Below are 22,684 nucleotides of genomic sequence, written 5' to 3' on the forward strand. Positions count from 1 at the left end.
TTATAGTCTGTTATGATTCTGATTAGCAGTATATACGGTGCTAGAGTTCTCATTTGATTATCTGAAACAGAGACCCATAGATGCATTGAACATCTAGATCTGGTACAAACTCAAATGAACATTATGCATTTCGCAACCTGGCAAAAGCAGCACTATCACTTGTAGGTACAAGGTATTTCTCTTGAAATAAACTCTTTAACAGGACAGCTTTCTATGAGCATAATATCTGACAGTGTCAAAACACATGACTTTAAGCTTATGATGTGGCATTTAAATGACATCAGTGATGAGGATGAACTGCAGTCTACTGAAGAAGAGCAGAGGCTTTACAAACGTCCTTCACCCACATGCCCTCCTGTGTTTTTACACGCTATCGTTGTAATGTTTACATACCTCCAAGGTCAATACAATCTGAAGAAGAACCTGAAGACCACATGAGGAGCACTGCCAGCATATGAGCGCTTGTGACGTGCCTGCCGAGAGTTTTGCGGCGATGGCTGAAGACTCTGAACTACATGGCATCCCTGAGAATGTTCTGCAGCTTGGATCGTCAGTGCCGCCGGCCCCTCAGCACAGCGATGCCGAATGCAACCCAGGCACAGAGGCGAGTGCTGCTGAAGGGTCTTGGAGCGGCAGGTGGGTGCTCCTGCGTCTGCTGGACCAGGCAGAGGCTCGCCACTCTGCCTACCTACTTGCCCCCAAAGAGGCATCGGCCGTACTTGAAGGGACCGTGCCAGAGGCGCCGCGGATGGACAGAGTGAGTTGACTTTGAATTGCCTTAAAAAACAAAAACCTTGAGACTGGAGACTACAGGTAAAATAATCAAACTTTGAACGATTGAATGAAGCCTTTCTCCAGTTGCTAGTGTGGAGGACGGCACCAGTATACAGCTGTAGTTACTGGTAGTGGAGATGTCTGGGAGCAGGACACAGATGTCTCTGAAGGAAATACTCAAGGGCCTGATAGTTACGCAGTTGCGCTTTGGTTTGACAGAATTATTTTTCTGATTTTTCCTTTTCATGCTTTGACTAATTCTCACATTTTCCAGTTTTATATCAAGTACTGTCACATAAGATGTAACTTGCTGAAGACATTTCACGATGGTGTCAGAATAACTGGGGCAAAATGAATAAAAGACCTTTGTAAAAACGGACTATCAAATCTGGAGCTTAATCATTGTCTTGACATGACACACGTGACAATGCGTCCTAGCTATCCTTTCTGCTTCATAAAAATCCTTTTTCTCGCAATTCTGAATTCACTTGGTTGTTTACTGAACCACTGTTCAGTTCTTATATCATCTTATCACTCCCTGTTTTCAAATCAATTATTGTATAACATTATTCTTTAAAAAAAAAACTAACAAAAAAAACTATTTGGCTATTGTTGATTTAAATTTAATGCCATGAAGAAGAGCTACAGTTTGGTCAACCTCACAAAGAACAGGGACGGCAAGGATGCTGTCATATCTCTACATATAAAGGTATTGCTTTACTCTGAAATTGATTTTTTTTTTCATTTGGGTATGTATTAAAAATCATCTAATCTCTTGGGGATTGGCACATTGCTGAATTTATATTCTTAAAATGTGCTAAAATTCTCCGAAGACAGCAAAAAACACTGGAAACCGAGAATTGCTTTTGAATGTAATTGCTGGAGCAATACGATAGCATTGTCTGAGTGCACTGTAGCATTCAAAATGTTCTCATTCAAAACAAGGTCATATTTCACGCTGCACTGGTTTGTGTATTCTTACATGTGATTGAGCAAGACTGTACTGCTTTTTGCGTATGCTTCACTGACTTCAGTAGGTTCACTACATTGTGTGGTTTAAGCTTCAAATAACCTCAAATTACCTTCTGTAATCAAAGGAAATAGCACCAAATCCCTGTGCTGTGTTGCTGAAAAGCTATTGTGCAACTTGATTGTGTTACTTCAACACAAAAAGGGTTATTATATAAATTACTTTTGTGTAAGTTTTCACATATTGTATGCAGGCTTGGCAGAACAAATAAAGTAAAATGTCAATGACAAACATGGATTTCTGCTTCCACACACCACAGTGCAGATGGTAAAGGAGTTGCTATCCTAAGTCTATGGTCCTTGTCTTTTTGAATATGCTCATTACTTTCTTCTTCCCACAGAAGATCCAGGTCTCAGAACAGGCGCAGGTGTTCAGTGAAAGGCGTAGCAAAGCGGTCTGCTGCTCCCTCCCACCGTCCTCTTCTGACAGCTGTAGCTCAGGTACTACCTAAACCTGTTAAACTCTTCAAAGCTTTGTGTGTTCCATTCGGCCTAGGTTCCCCAGAGAATCACAAAAGATGTAAGATGCACTCATTTTCAACAGTGATTCTAATAACTGAGGTGACCTTTTCAGGGTGTCAAAAGAAGTTGGTTCCCGTTGTTTGCATTCATAAAGCATGTCAGATAAGTTACTAGGATCAGTTCTCCTCTTTTTTTTATTATATTTATTTAGCTCATACCCAAACTCAGTCTTACTCTGAAATGTTGTATTCTTTGGATCCCGATCTTTAACCCTATTGTTGCCATCTTTGTCATATAATAGTATTTTGGTATGCAACATTTCTAAGGTGCACGTGATAATATGAAAAGTATGATGTTAATCTGAGCTAACTAATTTTCCATCATCCGTCTAAACACATATGACAGTATGCATTCCAATATTAAACCACATAAATGTTTCCTCATTGGTCCATTGGGCTTGGAATCAAGAGAGCTCTGAAGGTAAGACTTCTCCCCGATACATGGAGCAGGTGAACTCTAAAGGAAGCAAGGACTTCTGCATTAAGAACATCCGCCAGGCTGCTTTTGGTCGCAAGGAAATAGAAATGGCTGAGCAAGGTACTGTAGTATGCTACAAAACCTATGGACATATTTATGCATGGACTGGAATTCTTTGAGAATTGATTTAGCATGTGACGTGTGCAGATGTGTGTAGATGGATCTTATACATTTTTTTGTTTTTGTTTTTTGGTGAAGAGATGACGGCATTGATGACCCTGAGAAGGGCAGCTGAGGGAGAGAAGCCACTAGCTGGTGCTAAAATAGTGGGCTGCACCCACATCACAGCACACATGGCCGTGAGTGTGCCTTTTCATGGCTTTATGTTTTACAAAAGATCCATCATTTATAGTTTCTTATTTTAAAGTGGGTTCGGAGGAAATTAGCCCAAGTCATTCTGAAGGGGTACGCACTCACTTCCCGAGTAATAATGCTGTTGTCACATGGCATAGCACAGTTTAAAGGTTCTGTTATAGAGTTCTGGATAAAGCCACTTATCTTTACATTTGGAAATCACATATTAAATTACAGATTTGACATTGAATTTTCAGTGTCCAAATGTCTACTGTTTCTAAAACATTTTAAACCAAAGCATATTCTACAATTAGCAGTGCTACTCTGAGTGTGCTAATGCTAGTAGCTATTCCCCAGGTACTGATGGAGACTCTGTCTGTGCTGGGTGCACAGTGTAGATGGGCTGCCTGTAATATCTACTCCATCCAAAACGAAGTGGCTGCAGCGCTCGCAGAGGGAGGTAAGCAGAGGACCACTGGTGCTTATTATGGCACTTAACTCTTTAAGTGACAGACACTGACTGGGATTTTTTTCATGTAAATAGCTTACATAAAATAGCATCAGTCTACAATCATGAGCATGTTTCTCACATATTAAAGGAGGGGAAAGCAAAGCACGGGCATTTGGAGATTTGGACACCTAATATGTAATAGGATCCTCTGCAATCCCTTGTGTTCGCTGGTGAAACAAGGGGAATATAGATGCGACTCTGTTTTCAGTTCATAGAAAAATATATATTGATAATAGACATGTTAAACCTATTATTGTAAATTGTAAGAGACTGGTGCTTTATTCTTGCAGGATAGGGTGCAAATAGCATCAGACAAGCAAATGTCAAATCCCAGCAAACATTGATTTTGGAGCAAGGTTCAGAGTGAATATACACTACAGTTGGTAAGGGAAAAAAGAATGCACTAGTATAACCGAGAAGGTATGAACTGCACAGCAACCTAGCAAGACTTTACAAAGATTAACTGCACTCAGGAAGTATATGCAGCCAATGAAGTGAATGAGTGTTGGGGAGCAAGTGAGCTGAGCTGGTTTTAGCAGGCTGCCCTCTCCTAGGTCATAGGTTAATACAAAAGTAAGAGTGGCTGGAGGCTTTGTACTTATAAATATCAGTTCACAGACTGGATAAATTGCTAACTTTCATTGAAACAAGTTGAACTTAATTAGGTGGCCAGCTGAATAACTTGCCTTAACATTCAATGTATGCTTCTGAAATTCTTTTTCAGAGGACATCACCTCCATGACCAAGTAGACCAGTATTTATTCTATTCACTTTAATTTATTTATATAATGAATTAAATTTGTAGAGGTTGTGACCCTCCTTATCTTTCTCATATCACAAAACATCATCACACTCTAGTGAATCTTTGACATACACTATGTTGCTTTCCCTGCTGTTCCTCCAAATTACATACGGCTTGCACGAGATGCGTTGGACAGTCCTCCCATGCTTCTCCTCGCAACAGCCATGGCTAAGTGCAGTAAATACAGCAAACCCACCCAGGGCTTCCATGGCGCCCCCAATGCCTCCCAGCACTATGCAGTGTCCCAGGCGAATTTCAGCAGACGGAGAGGGAATGTCGGTGAGCCTGTGAGCATACAGTGCAATAGGGATGATGACCAGTGCCCCAGAACCCAAGATGAGGAGTCCTCCAAGCGCAGCCACCAGACACCGCAGCCTTTCCATCCAACTGTGGGCACCAATCACCACACTGAGTCCAAGAAGACTGACCGACAGAGAGCACACCATCATCCACTCCGCAATCACAATAACCTGGTCAGTGAAGTAGGCTTGGTCCTTATCGCTGCAGAGCAGAACCTTCTGTTGCTGTTTCATGATGGGCTGGCAAATGGCCCATATCCCTTGCTGTAAAACAACATCAGGGGACTCTCCGGTGATGTTACGGAGAGTGCGCCAGTTTGGCGATATTGTGCTGATCATGCTCAAGATCCAACCAACAAGCATCAGGACCACTCCGGACATCAAGATACCCGGAGCCTGCATAGTGGACTGCTGAGTGTATGAAAGTATCTTACAATAATTAACTGTGAAAGAACTGAGGAGTAGTTTTAAAAGAAGCAGTGGTCCAGTGACTCAGTAAAACAGGGTGTGTCTTCCTTTCACTGAAGGCGAGGAATGTGTAACCTATTCAACGAACATCAATACTTTCTCTAATTTCAGAGGTATTATGTTACAGTCCTCAGAAGAGGACTGTATTGGCCAATACACTATATATATTATTTTATTTATTTATATATATATATATATATAAAATAATATAATCATAATTGTCACAATTCGATTGCCAGCCATCCAGCCAAAGAGACACAAACACACTCCACACTCCAATCACCATCCTATTAACTTTTATTGCACACACCTGTCCCTCAGGAATTATCAGCACTGTCCTCTGTTTAAGCCCATAGGAAGATTCCTCCAGTGCTTCACATTTCACTTCTGTGCCCAGAAGAAGCCGTGCTCATGTTACTGAGAAGAGTTCTCAGCAGTCATGGCCCTTGCCCCTCTGTCACAGAATGCAAAGCCAGAAGATGGGAGCGCAGCGAGTGCTCCTGTCATGACCGAGGCTTTGGGCCAGCAAGACTTCGCCATCAGCAGGCAACAGTAGGAGCTGGCAGAGCAATAGCAGGAGATCTGCCATCTCCAGCCTACTGTGGACCATCTAGCCAGCTGTGTGGAGGCTTTCTCTTTGAGCGCTGGTAGGTCCATGTTTCCCTCAGTGTCTGGAGGTTCCATCATCCTAAGCAGGGTATTATGTGCAGTCAAGCCCTGCTCAGAGTCAGGAAGGACACCCATTCAGTGGTGGAGTATTCCATGGAATACCAGACTCTGACCACGGCCTCATGCTGGAATGAAGCCTCCCCTGTGGATACATTCACAGAGGGACTGAGGGGAGAACTCCAGATAGAGTTAGCCTGTAGGCAGGAGATCGTCCACCTGGCCATCACATAAGATCACCTCCTGAAGGAGAACCACTGCTCCCTTTGGTATCAGCGCCCCCGGCTGAGAAGAAATGGTCCCAGCTGAACCCATGCACCTGATAATAGGCTGATAATAGAGGCAGCAAGAATGTGAGTGCCACTCTCTCCTCCAGTCCTGTTTTTCATCTCTCTGTGAAGGTTTCACACACAGGTTTAAGTTTTCTATTGGTTAAGCCCTGGTTGACTCACGGGCAGTGGACAACCTGATGGGCCGGGACCAGGACCTTGCATAGAAGCTCGGCATTCAGGGTGATTCTTTAGCAGTGCAATTGTTGGATGGAAGTCACCCATCACCCATCACACACCCTGCATTCAGTTATAATCCGATGCTCATCACACAGGAATTATCTCCTTTTTTTGTTTCACTCCCCATCACCTTAGGGATCCCTTGGTTGCATGTCCATGATCCCAAGATCTCCCAGTCTGAGGGCCAAATGACCAAGTGGTTGCCTTAGTGCCACAAACACTGCCTTGGGACTGTGGTCATGCCCCTTTAAGTCCACCTCAAAAGAGAGGCCAGAGGCCTACAGCAGCATTCCTATCCCTGCTCATATGCAGCTTCTCCTTCATTAACCCATGAACTGTGCCATCCATTTGGTCGAGAATGCATGTCTGCCTAGGAGTCAAGTTTCTCCTCTGTCACAAGTGGAAAATAAAATTATGGAGCAATATGTACAGGAGGCCCTAATGCCTAAAGCAATAATTACATTCCAGCCTCCACCTCCTTGCTTCAGTCAGCAACTTCTTTGTAAAAAAGGACAGTGGTCTGTGACCATGTGTAGATTACCGGGGCTTAGATGTCCTGTTCTTGAAGTAACTCCATACTCTGCCCTTAGTCCTGCCCTGGAGCAGTTCCGGGAGCAAAGTACTTCAGGAAGCTTGATCTGTGCAGTGCATACAACCTTACTAGGATTAGGGAGGGCGACGGGTGGAAGGTCGCGTTCAGTATGGCTTCCGGCCACTATAAGTACCTGGTTGTTCCATACAGCCTGGCCACGGCATGCTCTGTACTTCAGGTATTCATCAATGAGGCCTTAAGGGAGATCCTGGGTAGAGGCGACATTGCCTACAGCGACAACATGTTGATCTATTTGCCTTCCCTAGAGCAATATGTGCATGATATACATCAGGTCCTTTATGTACGCCTACACAATAACATATATTATTAAGCTTTACTGCACACACCTGTCCCCCATGAGTTATCAGACTGTCCTCTATTTAAGCCCACAAGAAGGTTCCTCCAGCACTTCACGTTTCATCTGTGCTCATGTTACTGAGAAGAGTTCTCAGAACTCGTGCCTACTACTTTGTCTTCTTTTGGTTTGTTTGAACAAATCCTAATAAAGTCGCTCTCTTTTCGCACTCACGCTTCACTTCCTCCTTGAAGATGTCACAATAACCTCACTTAGTAGTGTTGTTTAGAAAACAGTATAACTGTTTAAAGTGACTCAAAATATAAAACAAGGTAAAACAAAAATGATTTGATGTTTTATGTTAAAGCTACAAGCTCAGTGGTTCTATGCAGGATAACATAGGTACAAGCTGCTTCTGGCTTGAATGTTTATAGTTCAGTGTGTTGGGTCAGCATTATACAACAGAGTAAATAACTGAAAAATAACACTAACCTTATTCTGCTGATTTACACTGAATTGGTCAGGTTTGTATAGTCTGGACTCAAAAAAAGGTCTTTTTCATTAGCATGTAAATGATAAGGTTTCCGTTTCATGGTACTGTTCCTTATCTACTGAAAGAATTTCAGTTTAAAAGTTTTAAGACCAGCAGTATGGGGGCCATATTTCATGTTAGTCAATCATATTGCCTTTCCTACTACCAGAATCTGTAGTAAACCATGCTGAAACTTCGATATGAGGCTAAATGTACTGTAAAGTATTGTGATCTAATTTAGGGTCACTATCTAGCAATTGGTATATTGAGCTCCTCTGATTAGAAATCCACATGTCAATAAATCTACAAGATACCAGATGTACAAGATACAAGATTTGTTTTTGTTTTTTTTGGTGTGTGTGTGTGTGTGTGTGTGTGTGTGTGTGTGTGAAAGACAGGTGTCCCAGTGTTTGCGTGGAAAGAAGAGTCTGAGGCTGATTACTTCTGGTGTATAGATAGCTGTGTTAATGTAGAAGGCTGGGAACCAAACATGGTAAGTAGATTTTTCCCCCTTAATACTGCTCTCTGAATCTTGCAACAAAGGTATCAAAACCTGGATGGCAGTATCAGCAGTCTGTTTCAGAGCTTAATAAAGGCAATTGGTTGACATTAACTTTAGCGATTCAATTATACAATCAATACTATCATCCCTGCTATATCATTTGCAAGGAGAAAAGTATGTGTTTTGAAGTGGCTTGAAACAGCCTATGCCAAAAACAGTCTTTACCTAAAAGTGTCCACTGAAGGTCTTCCTTCTCCTGTCGTTCAGATTCTAGATGATGGAGGATATATGACGCGCTGGATCTATAAAGAATACCCCCACCTCTTCGAGAACATCAAGGGTATTGTGGAAGAAAGTGTCAGTGGCATTCACAGGTATTTTAGATTCTAGTATTACAGTTAACAATTATCATTTAAATACAATCACCTCAGAGGTCTGAAGAACTCTGAGAATAAGCAGTGTGAAATAACTTTGTTTTATTTGTATTTTTCCAGGTTATATCAGCTGTATAAGACTGGGAAACTCTGTGGCCCAGCCATAAATGTCAATGAGTCATTGATAAAGCAGAAGTTTGACAACTTTTACTGCTGCAAGGAGACTGTACTGGATGCGTAAGATTCCCATAACTTGCATCTCTGTCCTCCTGTACACATTTGCTTGTCCCATGCTCTATAACATCCCTGGTTTAGCTCAAGGCCTATATAATAACCAGATAGGTTGGATCAGGTAGGGAAGGAAACACAAAATGGTACAGTGCATAATGTGACCAGGAGCTTGAGAGCTATTTGATTTTTCGCATGGTTGGTTGGTTGTTTTTGGTGGTTTGATTTTTTTTTGCTTTTTTTTTTTGACTGTCCATATCATTTTAGTCTTGGACATACATAGCATAATGTGTAATTGTTGTCTTTCCTCTTCTCTCTCTTACACATCTCTCAGTCTGAAGAGGACCACTGATGTTATTTTGGCAGGGAAGCAGGTGGCTGTCTGTGGATATGGAGAGGTGGAGTAACCACAGCGTCACTATTATCTGACCTCTAGTCAAGTAAAGTATATTGAATAGCAAGCCAGAAATAATCTCAAAATAACTCTGAAAGGGCGAAAGGGTGATCTGATCATAGCTGGCTGCCTAAACATTACTCTGCTTATTACACAGCTCCTTACCAAATAAATCAATAACTAAATAATATATAAAATAACTAAATCAATAACTAAATAATGATTTTGAATTTATTAGCCAGATTCAAGCTTCTTGTAAGAAAAACGGTCTTTTAGAACTATATAACTAACAGTGGTTGCCTGTAGAAGCCGCCTGTTGTACACTCTACTGGTCTTTTACTCAGAAAATACCTCTGACTGACCAATCAGAATCGAGTATTCTACAGAAATGTCTGTGTGTCATGTTTGTACACGTTTATACGTAGGTGGGAAAAGGGTGCTGTGCTGCGCTGAAAGGAATGAGGGCAATCGTGTATGTGACAGAGATCGACCCCATTTGTGCTCTTCAGGCCTGGTAATACACATCATTCATTGGTCCAAGGCAATGCTGCTGTAGCTGCTGTAGATTTGTGTGCCAGCACTGGTATTACCTCTGCTTATCTTAATTAGCATGGATGGTTTTCGAGTGGTCAAACTGGATGAGGTCATCAGCATGGTTGACATCCTCATCACCTGTACAGGTAGGCTATCCTTTGCTAAGCCCTAATTTAGATAAATATGACAGATTATTGTTTTTTTAAATTATAAATGTCGAGTGGCACATTTTTTGTATCAACTTTAATCATCTGGTGAGCTCTTATGCTTGTGTTTTTAGGAAATAAAAATGTGGTCTTGCGGGAACACCTGGAGCTTGTGAAGAATGGCTGTATTGTATGCAACATGGGACACTCCAACACAGAAATTGATGTGGTAAGATCAAAGTCCAGAGGTGGGTCTCACAATCTTTGGGCTGTAAATTGTCAACAAAAAGATGTTCACTAACACTGCTTATGAACATAGTGACAAGGGTAAATGTCCAACTCCAGAAGGCAAAATAGTTTGTCCTAATGAATAGTGTCCATGCAGACTGTGCGGTTGGTCAGAGATCAGCACTGCCACACTGAGATGCTAGATTACCTGCATGTGAGCTCTGTTCTCAGGCCAGTCTGATAACACCAGAGCTGACTTGGCGGCATGTGAGAGCACATGTGGACCACATCGTCTGGCCAGATGGCAAGACAATCGTTCTACTGGCAGAGGTGGGAGCATGTAGTCAACAAATGAATATAGACAAATAAATAAAGGAAGCAACAGTAAATACTGGCAAACATCTGTTTTATTTCCTGCTGATGATAGCAAAATAGGATTTTATGTTTTAAAACGAATGGTAAATTCAGTGCACATATGGCATGACAGTAACATTTGTGATTTAAGGGTCGCCTCCTTAATCTGAGCTGCTCCACTGTGCCTGTTTACGTGCTGTCTATCACAGCCACAACCCAGGTGTGTATGTGCCGGTTGCTAAGGAAATTCTGTTTCTTAAGTTTTACAGAGTCCTTATTGCAAAGATCAAACATGCCTTAGAATTTGAACGAGACTGTAAAAAAAACAGATTAAACAATGAGTGTATTCATGAGCTTTGCTGTCTCTATATTTAGGCCTTGGCATTGATTGAGATGTTTAATGCACCTGAAGGGCATTACAAACAAGGCATTTATTTGTTTCCCAAGAAAATGGGTAAGGTTTGCAGAAGTCCATCAATAAATTTTTTAAGATTGACAATAAATCCTTGTAAAACAGTAAAAATATCTCAATGAGGTATTATGCACTTGCAGACGAGTATGTATCAGTTCTGCACCTGCAGAGTTTTGATGCCCACCTAACAGAGCTCACAGACGAGCAGGCTAAATACATGGCCATCAACAAGAATGGACCCTTCAAGCCAAGCTATTACAGGTATACAGATTTTTCTTCATAGCTTGCACGCACGCACACACACACACACACACACGCATGCACGTACGCACACTAAACCATTTTTCAATACTTTTGCTATTTTTGCCAGGTACTAAAGCTGAACCCACACAAACACATCACTATGGAAGTGAGGATCACTTGGTGATAGATTCAGTAAATTTTGGATCTGCATTTTGATGGCCTTAACCTAAAATGTCTATCTGTATTCAATCCATCGATGAGCCTTTCACTCTACCAGCAGTAATTCATATAACTTATCCATGTGCAATGCCAATGACCAAACTACAGCCATTTTGTGATAGGTTGTTGTTTCTAAGTACAAACTGCTTGAACTGTTCTTACTTAACTATACTCATACAAACAAAAATTGTTCTCTCTTTCATCTATGACTGTACATGTGATAACATATAACAAACTTCCTTCAGCAAAAATAAATTCAAACTAAAAAATATGTACCACTCTGTTGAAAAAATTTTGTACTATAAAATATAACAAAATGTACTATAAAATTGAATTGTTTATATTTTTATTGTTTGCGATTTCTGTTGTTGTTTTGCTGTTTTCTGTTTATAGAAATTAAGGGGGAAAAAAGCCCCAAATTGTGATTTAAAAAAAAAATCTCTTAAGAATTTCTTAAAAGTAGGAACTCAATCATTCCAAGGCTCTAAAATCCAGTGAAGCACAATTTGTAATATGGGTAATACATCCATCCAGCATCCTTCTCGAATCTGTTGGTCCGTGGATTTGCTTTTCCCCACGGGTCACACACCTGGACCGATCTCCCAGCAAATGCACCACTATCCCAGTACTCCAGGGTGCAGCATTGTCCCACGCAGCCACAAGCTCCAGCCACAATGCTCTCAGCTTCCATTTCCTGCTGCCTGATTGATGCTGTCTGCAGTCTCCTTGGAAAATGTCCACCAGGTGTGCTAGATGGATGCCACAGTAGTAGGCATCCACCCCTCCACTATGCAATGACTCCTCTTGGTTCATTCTACTCATTCAAACACAGACTGCTGCACTGAAGTGAAGTGAAGGTCTCACCAGTGTCCAGTAGTGTCTCACCAGTGTCCAGTAGTGTTTCACCAGTGTCCAGAACATTCCCTCTTCTTCTCTTTTATAATTCGTACTTTATGTATAAAAACATGAGCTCAAGCAGATTAAGTGGAGTCAACGACAAGGTGACTGCTATACTTTATAGTTTTTAATTATAAAATATTAACACCATGGGACTTAGCAAACAGAGTGTTTGGTCAGAATGTCTTATAAGTTTCTATAATACACAGAACATTTCCCCTTCAGAAAATATTTTTGTTGAAATATCAATTTGTTTCCTTTAGGAAACAGTTTGGCCTGCTATCATTCAGATGATACATTTCTGAACAAAGATCTTCTGAGATTTTCGAGACCTTGTCCAAAAGAGGGTAACACCTCAATAAAATGTTATTGAAACTTCATGTAAAACCAGAAATCCATATGTTACTCTTAACAATAAGTTTGGTGTGTTTGGAAGTTCCCCTTGCACCTCAGCTGCATAGCTGAAGTTTCATACCCTATTTATAGTGCTGGCTCCTTGTTGCAATGTCAAACGTAACTCGATTCCTTCTGTTAAGTCAGAGCATGTTGCACGTCAGCCGTTGGCTGCACATCCCGACGGCTCTCACTTCGCCCCACGCAGCCTAATGGAACCTGTGGCAGGAGAATTGGAGAGACCCGGCGAGGACGGCTCCAGCCTGCTGACTCTGCCGGGGTCTTGCCCCTGGGAAGATGAAGATGAGCCCCTCAGTTTGGGGGGCATCAAACCCAAATCCTCCCCCATCCCAAGACGCCGAAGCTCGGAGTCATTCTGCTCCGATGACGATTCCCAGCCTCCTCTTTCCAGCAGCCGGAGGGTGTCCTTCGCAGACGCTTTCGGCCTGAGTCTGGTCTCTGTCAAGCAATTTGATTCTTGGGCTGTGTTTGACCCCTCAGGCCCTCTGGAGAGAGACCTAAACAAGGAGAAGGATCACTTTCTGTCACTGCTCTTTACTCTTCCACAGACCCGGGAGGAGCTGCTTTGGAGGGTCCGTGAGCAGAAGCTAGAACTCGAGAGTCTGGAGCTTCTTCCTGGTACAACCACATTAAAAGGGAGAATTCGTGTGCTGAACCTGTGTTTTGATAAGTTGGTTTTTATCCACATGTCTTTGGACTGCTGGAACAGCCATTTTGATCTGCTAGCGGAGTATGTGCCTGGCTTAAGCGATGGGGATACTGACTCTTTCTCCTTCAAGTTAACGTTGGTACCCCCTTTTGAGAGGCAAGGAGCCAGGGTGGACTTCTGTCTTCGATATGACACACCTTTTGGAAGTTTCTGGGCTAACAATAACGGACAGAACTATGTTTTATTCTGCTGTGAAAAGGCAAAAGAGCAAGATGAGAATGAGGGTAAACACAAAAGAAAAAGCTGTCTGAAACCAACCAGGTGAGGGTGCAAATGAGCAACACAGTTAAGTAGTAATATTTTACCAATTGTGTTTGTAAATTTTTTGGGGGGCGATGGTATAATGGTTCCTAAAAATATCACCCAGACAAAAATCAATTATATCTGAGGCAGAATAATGGAATACACATGTTACTTCCTGCTGTGCATTTTTGCCTAATCCAATGTTGCCCCTAGTTCAGAAACACATTTTAAAATCATTTTCCACAGCTAATAAGGCTACACAATCTAACTTGAAAGTTTATAAAATATAATGTAAGGCATGCTTTTTAATACTTTCTTTCATTATATTTCTTGCCTTTACACTATTATAAATATTGGAATTCATTTTCATGTTATAATGGCAAATTACTTTTATTGTGAAAAATAAGTTTAATTGGTTATATGTATTTATATCAACTATTCATTGGTGCTGTTTCTTAAACACTCTTAATTCTTAATTTTTTCAGCCTTGGCAGTTCCTCTGAGACTAGTAGTAGCTCAAGTACAGAGGACATTCCAGGTAACATTTTCAATCAGCTGGTTGGTGAGTCTTTTTATTGACTGATATAGATACATTATGGTGTTATATATCTTTTCTCAGAAATAATCCTAAATTGTGAGGTGGCTGTTGTTACTGAACCTGTCCAGAAAGAAAAAATGCAAGAGGAGTGTCTCAAACTCCAGGTTAGTGCACTTCTCATTACTTTAGTGGAACTCCAGGTTAGTGCACTTTTCATTACTTTAGTGAAACTCCAAGTTAGTGCACTTCTCACTACTTTTGTCAGCACTTTCCCAAATAATATAATTTACACTTTACACTAAGCACTAGTTGGTCTTTTTGCTGCTTGATCTAATCAAAAAGATTACTCTGATGTCCCTTTGTCAACTTTTACTTCGTTATCAATAAAGCTAAAATGAGGATAAGGGTCAAGTATAATATATAAATGAAAAGTATGTTTTTTTAGGGATGGGGGTGTCTTGTTTAGCTGTGTTTTAACACTGACCGCTCTTCACTGCACTTTTTCATATGACTACTTAGGTTAAGCTCACAAGATGTGACTTGACATATTTAACATTAACCTAACAAGATACATGAGATCAATACAAATAGCCTGGGAAGCTGGGAAGATATACCGATAGCTTGCTTTACTTCTATTAAAGGTCATCTATTTGTGTGCCAAAATATGGATCTAGGGCCTTTACATAGTGTCAAGTCATAAACTTGTAAAGGCCCTAGATCCATATGCTGGCACACAAATAGATGACCTTTAATTAAAGCAAGCTATTGGTGTATATTCCCTGCTTCCCAGACCACTGTCACAGTATTACGTCCAGTAAACAATTTAAAAACAAGGCACATATATTTGTATATTGTTTAAATATGAACCTTAGACTACTAGCTTATAACTGACTTACATCTTAAGAAAACCAAGTCATAAATAAATCCCAGTTCTCTGTCATCAGGAGGAAAACAGTAGAAACCACAATAAGAGAAACAAGAGAAGAGCTGAACGACTAGCAAAAGTGCAACAGTACTTTACTCAAAGAGAAGAAAAAGACCTCCAACAGACTGAGATAAACACAGGTGAAGCGACTGCAATGGCAAATGTTAATGAATGGACCCCAACAAAAGGGGATTTGTCTTCAAACTTTTCAACACCAGAAGCAAATGAAGGGAGAGAGATGAAGAACACACTCACATCTTTATCTGCTGAGCCTAGGAAGCTTGAGGGGCAGGAAAACACCTCAAGCTCTGTGGACACTGACAGCAAGCAAGTTCCTGTTGTCCCAATTCAAATGCAGGACACAGTGAATATTCCAGTACAACACCCTGAACTAACTACTAAAAGATCTCAGGCTAGGCTATATTCCACAGATTCTGTAAACCATCATAAAGCCATGGAAGGCTCTGTCTCACAAGCCCTGGGGAGCAGCCAAGACAAAGAAACACTTACTAGCCAAACTGTGTCAGTCACACAGAATCTTTTCAGTTCTGACATATCTAATACTAAGTGTGTGGAAAAAGCATGGGAATGTTTTGAAAAAGGTACTGTGGAAAGAATAGGGAAAAGAGAAGACAGAAGGATGATGGGTAAAGACACAAACATAAGCAGAGGCAAAGCAAGCAATGAGGATGATGTCGTCTTAGAAAATAACCCAGGAATTGAGCCATTTGGTCAGACCTTCACATTTGAGACAGTAGTTGCTCCATTTTACCATCAGGTTTTTGAAAAAATTGAAACTGAGAGAAGAGACCTTATGAATAGAAGCATCCAAGCTAAAGGGCCAGCTGGGAATTTGGAGGATGGGAGTCTGAGAGTAGTCACGTACCAAAGTTATCCAAGGGCGCCACATGGGGAAGCAAACCCAAATGTATGTATGTTTGAAAAACATGTGGTTAGTGATGTTTATCATGGGGCCTGCAAAGAACCATTTCCACAAGATTTGCTCAACACAAAAAACACTACTAAGAAACCCTTATTTGATGCACGTTTCACAAACAAACTCACTGCACAGAGGGAAGCTTCTCATAACATCCCTTTAACTGACATGACAGAGGACCCATGTGATGCTAATATTTCAGAATTAAAAATACTGCAAAAGGTTATACCCACAAAGAAAGGTCATTTAAAAAACAGACTGCCTTTTCAGCTAGAATGTTCACCAAATAGCACACTTTCCTGGGAAGAAGATACATTTCTTCAGACAAAACAAACACCAGATACAACTATTTTACAAAATAAACATTTGCTGGACAATACTTCAGAAGACACAGAATATTCACTAGACAATATGTCTGTTCAGAGTGAATATTCATCACAAAACTCACAGCAGGATCCCAATTCTTTTGACTGTGTGGCTTTAACTGCACAGCATGACTTAGATAGTACAACTTCCAAGACATCACTTTCTACAGTTTCTGAAAACCTGCAAACAGTAGATGGATCAAACACCCAGATATCATTTGAAACACGGTTTAGCACCAATGTTGCTAAAATAGAGAATATGGAAGCCATTGCACTTACCCAAACCCAAAGTGCAGAGGGCACTCAGATCCTTGAGGGACCTATGTTCAATAAAAACATCCTGCCTCTGCAACACAGCAGCAAACTCCTGGAGGAAAGCCACATACCCATTCCTCACTCTGCTTTGCTGCCTGCTCACACTTCATCACACATGATGCCTGGCTTTAGCCAATGTGATGCTACAACACTATTCCAGAATCTGATTTCAGAGGCCACAATTCAAACCCAAAATCCAAGGAATACGTCCTTGAAGACTAGTCAAAAATCAGATGGAACTACACATGTCCAGAACCAGATTACAGAGGGTACAAATCTGACAGAGCAATCAGACAAGATCCAGTGCTATACTAATGATGATTTACGTCATGTCTGCAGGGATCTGGAATCAAACAATGGCAGATATGATGAAAATGATGGTTGTGAAAGAAAGAAAACAGATACAATTTTCCATTCTGCCACTGAAAATAGTCAGGCAGAAAAGTTGCATATAAACCCAGAAAAGACAACTGCACATGTGACCTTACTAAACCCACAGCATATCAGCCAAATATATGAAAATAAGGAACATAGTGTCTTAGTCTCTGACTTCTCTTATAGGATGATGGATTTCAATATACCTTCAGGTAAAGCTGAAGCAACATTAATGGTTAGTAACAACGACAATGAAGAAGGCAGCTCAACACAAAAAGTGACTGATATCTATAAAGACAATGAACAAGAAGAAAATCTGGACAAGAGCAATGAGCATAAATTAACAAACATGAAAGATCACCGCTCAATAAAACTTTCAGAGGAGACACAGAAAGAAACCGTAATAGAAGACCAAGAGGAGGAGGAGGAGGAGAAGCAAGAGGAAGAAGAGCAGCAGAAAGCACAACAGGAAAAATATGAAGTAGAAGAAAAACACCAGCAACCAGAAAAATGTTCTGAAAAAAAAGAACGTGAACGACCATATGAAGAAGAGCAAGAACAAGAACAACAAAAAGAACATGAAGAAAATGAACGACAAGAAATCGATGAAAATATGCAATTATGTAATGAAGACACATTTGAAAATGAATTGCATTACATTGATGATAAAGAGGCAAAGGAAGAAAAGATGGGAAACAATACAGGGCGAAATACGGAAGGACGGGAGAATGATGATCGTTTGTCTCTTGAAGTAAAGACTGAGGAGCAGAAGACAGTCGGCACAGTCAGATCTGTGGCTATAGTAGAAAGTAACACTAATGATAATTCCTTTGAAAATGAGATTTGTTTAAATGGGAGACAGGAGCAACTAAGTGAATACAGAACTTTGGAATGGGAGTCTGAGGAGCCAATGGGTCACAGGTGTTCCATTAGCGCAATAGAAGTTATCTCCTGGAAAACAGATTCTTCACAGCAAGCTCCATCACAAAACTGTATCACAACATGTAGTAGCAGAGTCAAGTTGTTAGAAAATAATTTAGATTCCATCAAATTAATTGACAAAGAAAAAGAGTTATGCTGTCAAATAGACAAATGTCAACCTGCAGAGGCTACTCTTAGTGAGGCTGATCTGCTGCTTCCGAATGAGGACTTAGAAAAGCAGGAAAGAAACTCCTTAAATGAGCAGAGTGAGAAGGACATGGATGATGGTACGTCGACAGAATCACTGACAGATGATGAAATGGAGCTGTATCTCCACAGTCTGAAGAACACACAACAGTCAGTATTTAGAGATTGCATGTCCAAGGGGAACTATAGCAAGAGAGCCTCCATAAGCAGAACAAGAACAGTGCCCTCACCCATGCCTTCCATTTCAGAGTCTATGGATGAAGACCAGCCAATTGCCTCACTGGAAGATATGATGAATGAGAAAATGATGCAGCTAGAGAGTGCTGCACTGCCTCTGACATATGAAGAAGTGGACATTGAGCCCAGTGTGGTGTGGTGGAGAGGGTTCTTCTCCTCAGTCAACATGTTAAAAATGATTGGTTTTACTTTCTTGTTTGTCTTGTTTTTGCTGACTGCATACCATTATGACTTCATTGCATGTTTTGGGCTCTACATTCTTGCTTTGTATTGGCTTTACTTTCAAGTGGACAGTGAACACTTGAAAGACAAATGACCCAAAACATAACAATGGGACACAAGAAAATTAGAAATGCTTCATGAATTTATTATTTTATCATTAATTAATATACAAATATAAAACTGATTTTGTTGCCTCACTTTAAGGCTATGCTCCATTTAGCTACATAGAGGCTCATTCTGTGTTATCAAACCACAATACAAAGCTTTCTCTAAAATATGCCTACATTTATCCTAAGAGATTAAACCAGCTATGCATGAACTGAAGACAGAATCATGTGCCAGAAATGCCAGGAACAGCTAAATGTAGATAGAATGAGGACCATATTAAGCAATGAGTTAAATTATTGTAAGATTCCTGTATTAAAGTAGCAAAAAGAAACTACTCAGACAGGCTGAAAAGCCACTAACAACCCAACTTCAGCATGGAAAGGTATGCAGATTATATATCAAGATTATAACCTACAAAGTGAGAAAAAACTCCTGGACAACCACCAATTCAGTAACAACCTGAATGAGTTTTACTGCAGGTTCTAAAGTGGAAATAATCACACCCTGCCCTCATCCTCCACACTGCATCTCTCGTCTCCATCTATAGTTCACCTGATGACCCCCACCACACACTCCACCTGCCTCCCCTGCACTGCCTCTCTCATCTCTATCTACTGCTCTCACCAACAGGTTTTCAGTAGACAAAAGGTGAGAAAATATCCATGTACAACTGTTTTCTCACCATCCACCCTAAAACAGTGCTGTGATCACAAGTTTTCACAGCTATCTTCAGTAAATCATTGATACTCTACTTATTTCCAATATGCTTCAAGTCTTCGGCCATCATTCCAATTTCAAAAGGACAAAAGTTACTTTTACACCTGGTCATAGCCCACCTGAAGAATATTAGAGACCCTCAGGTGAATCTTCAGCAGTTTGCATATGAAGCAAAAGGATCTGTCAAGGATACAGTCAACCTAGCACTGAACTACAGCATATGGACAGTCCAGGGATGTATGCTTGAGTTCATGGGCTTTGTGGATGCTTTGCATTTGTGTGCTTAAGCTTGGTTTTTAATACCATAGCGCCTCCTTAAGGTCAAACTGCCACAGTTGTCAGTTCCACAGCCCACCTGCCAGTGGATCATGGATTTCCTCAGAAACAAGAATCATCAGGTGTTACAAGGAAAGCACATGTCAGACACCCAATTTCAGTACTGGAGTATCACAAGGCTGTGTCTTTTCACCTCTTCTCTTCAGTTAACATACATACAACAATGACTGCACCTCTAAGGAAAAATCTTTGAAAATCTTGAAGTTGGCAGACAATGTCACTGTGGATGGCCTCATAACTAATGGCGATTCTGCTTACAGGAAGAAAGTCAACCAGCTGTTGACTTGATGCAGCCATAAACACCTGTTGTTGAACACCCAGAAAAGTGTAAAGATGGTGGTGGTATTCAGGCTGAGGCAGCTAAAGAAATTTAACCTGCAGCAGTTCCTGATTATCCAGTTCTACACAATGATTATTTATTCCATCAGCACATCAATAACTAATTGGTTGGATCCTCCACTTCACACAAGCGGGCCAAACACCATTTCACAATCAGGACAGTGGAGAGGATCATCAGATGTAGCCTTTCAGCACTCCAGGACATCTAGAATAGCAGGGTCAAGAAGTGCTCAGGCAAGATCATAGCTGACCCCTCTCACCCTGGACACAACCTCTTCTGGCCACTTCCCTTTGATAGAAGACTCAGGGCCATCAAAACCTGCACAACCAGACCTACAATCAGCTTGTTCCCGCAAACTGCAACACTCATTAAATGCAGTTAGCATTTTAAACTAGACCTCCCAAACCTCAGCACTGCAGTCCAAAATGTAGCTATACATCCTATGCACAATAATGCACTGTAAAAACTGTAAAACTGTAAAACTCTTATTTGTATTCTTTGTTTCATTCTTCCTTAGTTCAATGTCATATTTCTAGTAGCAATCACCAAGACAAATTCCTCATATGTTTATCATTTTTGGTGAAATAAAATAATTCCTATTCTGATTCTGAAAGCCAGCTTTAACTATGCTATTACAACTACTGACTTTTAAATAGTACTTACATTACTCTTATTAGAGCAGTGTTTTTACCAGTGGTGTTTTGAGCAAATGTTAACATACAGCAATAATCCAATTTTGTGTGAAAAAGTAATTAATTAAGTATAAATGATTTCTTTAGACATGTAGGTTAGCTATTTATTTAAAATCCCAAGGTCAGAGATAAAAAATGTTGAAAATATTTTTTCTGGTTAAGATGACTCCTAATCTTGCAATAACCAAGTAAAGGAGCCTTCCATTGCATGGCCACATGAATTTTCCCCATGCCTTAAAAATGTCCAGATGGATATCATGGTGTCTGTCCAACTGTGGGTCAACAAACTAACTCTGATTTTATCATTTAAACTGTCTCTTTTTAAGAAATACATGATAAAAGAATACTTCTCTGATGGGCAAATTGTGATTTTATTATGACAGTGATCCATTGGTGGGGAAATTGTGCTCAAAACAGTCCATATCTTTACAACTTCTGTATGTACATTTGTTGGATGTACAAGACATATTTTTCATCATTCTTAAAACTAGTTGTTAAGGTATTATCACCTCCTGACAGAACCTATAATAAAGATATATTTATCAGCATCTCTTTTGTGTTGTAAATATTGGCATAGGCAGTTCTATAGACACAGGTGTCTATCACTGAAAAAGTCCATATCTCTATGCATGGAGTAAATAGTTATTTTATTATTTCAAGTGTGAAATGATATGATTGCCATGAGCATATATTTGAATATACTTCAGTAGTTCTATTTTTATTGTGAATTTCTACTCTATATCTTAGGTGATTGCTATGTTTATCTTTGCTGGTCATATTTTCCTTCTTAAAATACATTTCTGTACACCTATATTTGCTGTGTATGTCTTTTTTTTTATCTGGCAAGTTATTGTTTGAAGAATTCTATTTTTAAGGGAGCATATGAAATCAAAATAAAGTCATAAAAGAGGCCTTTGTAACTACAACATCACGGCTGGGGCATAGGGTACTCAACTGTTCAAGGAAACCAGCAAAATTGTAGCTCTGGCTGACATGGTGTTCACACTTTACACGGGTCAAATTCCTGTTGAGCATTTGTATTACAGGCTGTGGTCTTTTGCTGTTGGTATTGGACAGTTATATTGTCCATTTGCAAACAGTCTACATCACAGTAGTGGGGTTTGTTTTTGTTTTTTTTTCATCCCTATGGACACGCTTTGATGTAGTCAGCTAAGGGTGTGCAATACATTTATGACCTTTAACTTGAAATTTGTTCTAAAGACTTTGCACAGCTGTGGTGCTCACCCACCAGATAAATTCTCAGAAATATTCCCTGAGGATTAACAGTGAATGATAAGCGTGATGACATTTCAGATTCTAAAGAAAGACACAACAGCACAGGAGTGTTCTGTATTCTAGTGAGTATCAAAAATACTTCATCAATGACTATGCTCAGTAATTTCTCACTTATAATGTCTGTGTTTTAGTTTCAGCAATGAGAAACATTCAGCACATGTAAAGGCCACAATTCTGGTTATATGAACCTGCTTTAAATAAGAATTTGAATTATATGTGTTCTAAGATATTCTTTCCTAATTGAGGATGTATTCTCTAGATTCCAACAGAATGTAAATGAAATACTGATCGTAGATACTATTTAAGTCCAATTCTATTTTTAAGTGTTGTAAATTCATGCTAAGAGGAACTAAGCAGGAAAGTGCGCTTAGCCTATATGTCGAAGGTAACGTGTGCATGCAGCGGATACAGTGTCATGCATGTGGCCAGGGCAAACAGTGTCATCAGCGCAATAAAGTGATTTGAGTTTATTTTTTCGTTCAGTGG

General features: G+C 40.3%; 3 protein-coding genes across 7 annotated transcripts; 2 read left to right on the forward strand and 1 right to left on the reverse strand.

Moving 5' to 3' along the window:
• Nucleotides 1–454: 454 nt before the first annotated feature.
• Nucleotides 455–11,469, forward strand: ahcyl2a (adenosylhomocysteinase like 2a). 3 transcript variants are annotated; one of them, XM_027024553.3, is made up of 17 exons: nt 455–757; nt 2,145–2,244; nt 2,734–2,862; nt 3,001–3,101; nt 3,454–3,556; nt 8,169–8,263; nt 8,540–8,646; nt 8,767–8,883; nt 9,209–9,272; nt 9,694–9,782; nt 9,878–9,948; nt 10,083–10,177; nt 10,408–10,506; nt 10,682–10,750; nt 10,906–10,984; nt 11,083–11,203; nt 11,313–11,469. In XM_027024553.3, the coding sequence occupies exons 1-17, from the start codon at nt 455–457 to the stop codon at nt 11,317–11,319; spliced, it is 1,749 nt and encodes a 582-aa protein (XP_026880354.3). In that variant the 3' UTR covers nt 11,320–11,469. The 3 variants fall into 3 exon arrangements, with proteins under 3 accessions (XP_026880354.3, XP_081555571.1, XP_081555572.1); XM_081699445.1 differs by lacking the exon at nt 455–757 and adding an exon at nt 764–1,483; XM_081699446.1 differs by lacking the exon at nt 455–757 and adding an exon at nt 1,499–2,071.
• On the reverse strand, nt 3,600–8,070 carry LOC145651758 (claudin-23-like). Its single transcript, XM_081699447.1, has one exon. It carries the CDS (start codon nt 5,108–5,110, stop codon nt 4,442–4,444), a length of 669 nt encoding a protein of 222 aa, XP_081555573.1. The 5' UTR covers nt 5,111–8,070; the 3' UTR covers nt 3,600–4,441.
• Nucleotides 11,470–12,615: 1,146 nt separating the features above from the next.
• Nucleotides 12,616–21,713, forward strand: ppp1r3ab (protein phosphatase 1, regulatory subunit 3Ab). 3 transcript variants are annotated; one of them, XM_081699442.1, is made up of 5 exons: nt 12,617–13,685; nt 14,153–14,205; nt 14,287–14,369; nt 15,150–18,400; nt 18,499–18,638. In XM_081699442.1, the coding sequence occupies exons 1-5, from the start codon at nt 12,907–12,909 to the stop codon at nt 18,509–18,511; spliced, it is 4,179 nt and encodes a 1,392-aa protein (XP_081555568.1). In that variant the 5' UTR covers nt 12,617–12,906; the 3' UTR covers nt 18,512–18,638. The 3 variants fall into 3 exon arrangements, with proteins under 3 accessions (XP_026880359.1, XP_081555568.1, XP_035388356.2); XM_027024558.3 differs by lacking the exon at nt 15,150–18,400 and having other exon boundaries at nt 12,616–13,685; nt 18,499–18,684; XM_035532463.2 differs by having other exon boundaries at nt 15,150–21,713.
• Nucleotides 21,714–22,684: the final 971 nt, after the last annotated feature.

Source organism: Electrophorus electricus, chromosome 16 (assembly GCF_041902795.1).
Source record: "Electrophorus electricus isolate QZ-2024a chromosome 16, ASM4190279v1, whole genome shotgun sequence".
In the NCBI taxonomy this organism is placed as follows: Eukaryota; Metazoa; Chordata; class Actinopteri; order Gymnotiformes; family Gymnotidae; genus Electrophorus; species Electrophorus electricus.

Excerpts from the sequence above, each read along its gene's own strand:
- ahcyl2a (XM_027024553.3), top strand. The coding sequence starts at position 455 with ATGAGCGCTTGTGACGTGCCTGCCGAGAGTTTTGCGGCGATGGCTGAA. Across the intron at positions 8,264-8,539 it reads AAGGCTGGGAACCAAACATG|ATTCTAGATGATGGAGGATA; the intron begins GTAAGTAGATTT and ends CCTGTCGTTCAG. Across the intron at positions 9,949-10,082 it reads CATCCTCATCACCTGTACAG|GAAATAAAAATGTGGTCTTG; the intron begins GTAGGCTATCCT and ends TTGTGTTTTTAG.
- LOC145651758 (XM_081699447.1), bottom strand. The coding sequence starts at position 5,110 with ATGCAGGCTCCGGGTATCTTGATGTCCGGAGTGGTCCTGATGCTTGTT.
- ppp1r3ab (XM_035532463.2), top strand. The coding sequence starts at position 12,907 with ATGGAACCTGTGGCAGGAGAATTGGAGAGACCCGGCGAGGACGGCTCC. Across the intron at positions 14,206-14,286 it reads AAGTACAGAGGACATTCCAG|AAATAATCCTAAATTGTGAG; the intron begins GTAACATTTTCA and ends ATCTTTTCTCAG. Across the intron at positions 14,370-15,149 it reads AGGAGTGTCTCAAACTCCAG|GAGGAAAACAGTAGAAACCA; the intron begins GTTAGTGCACTT and ends CTCTGTCATCAG.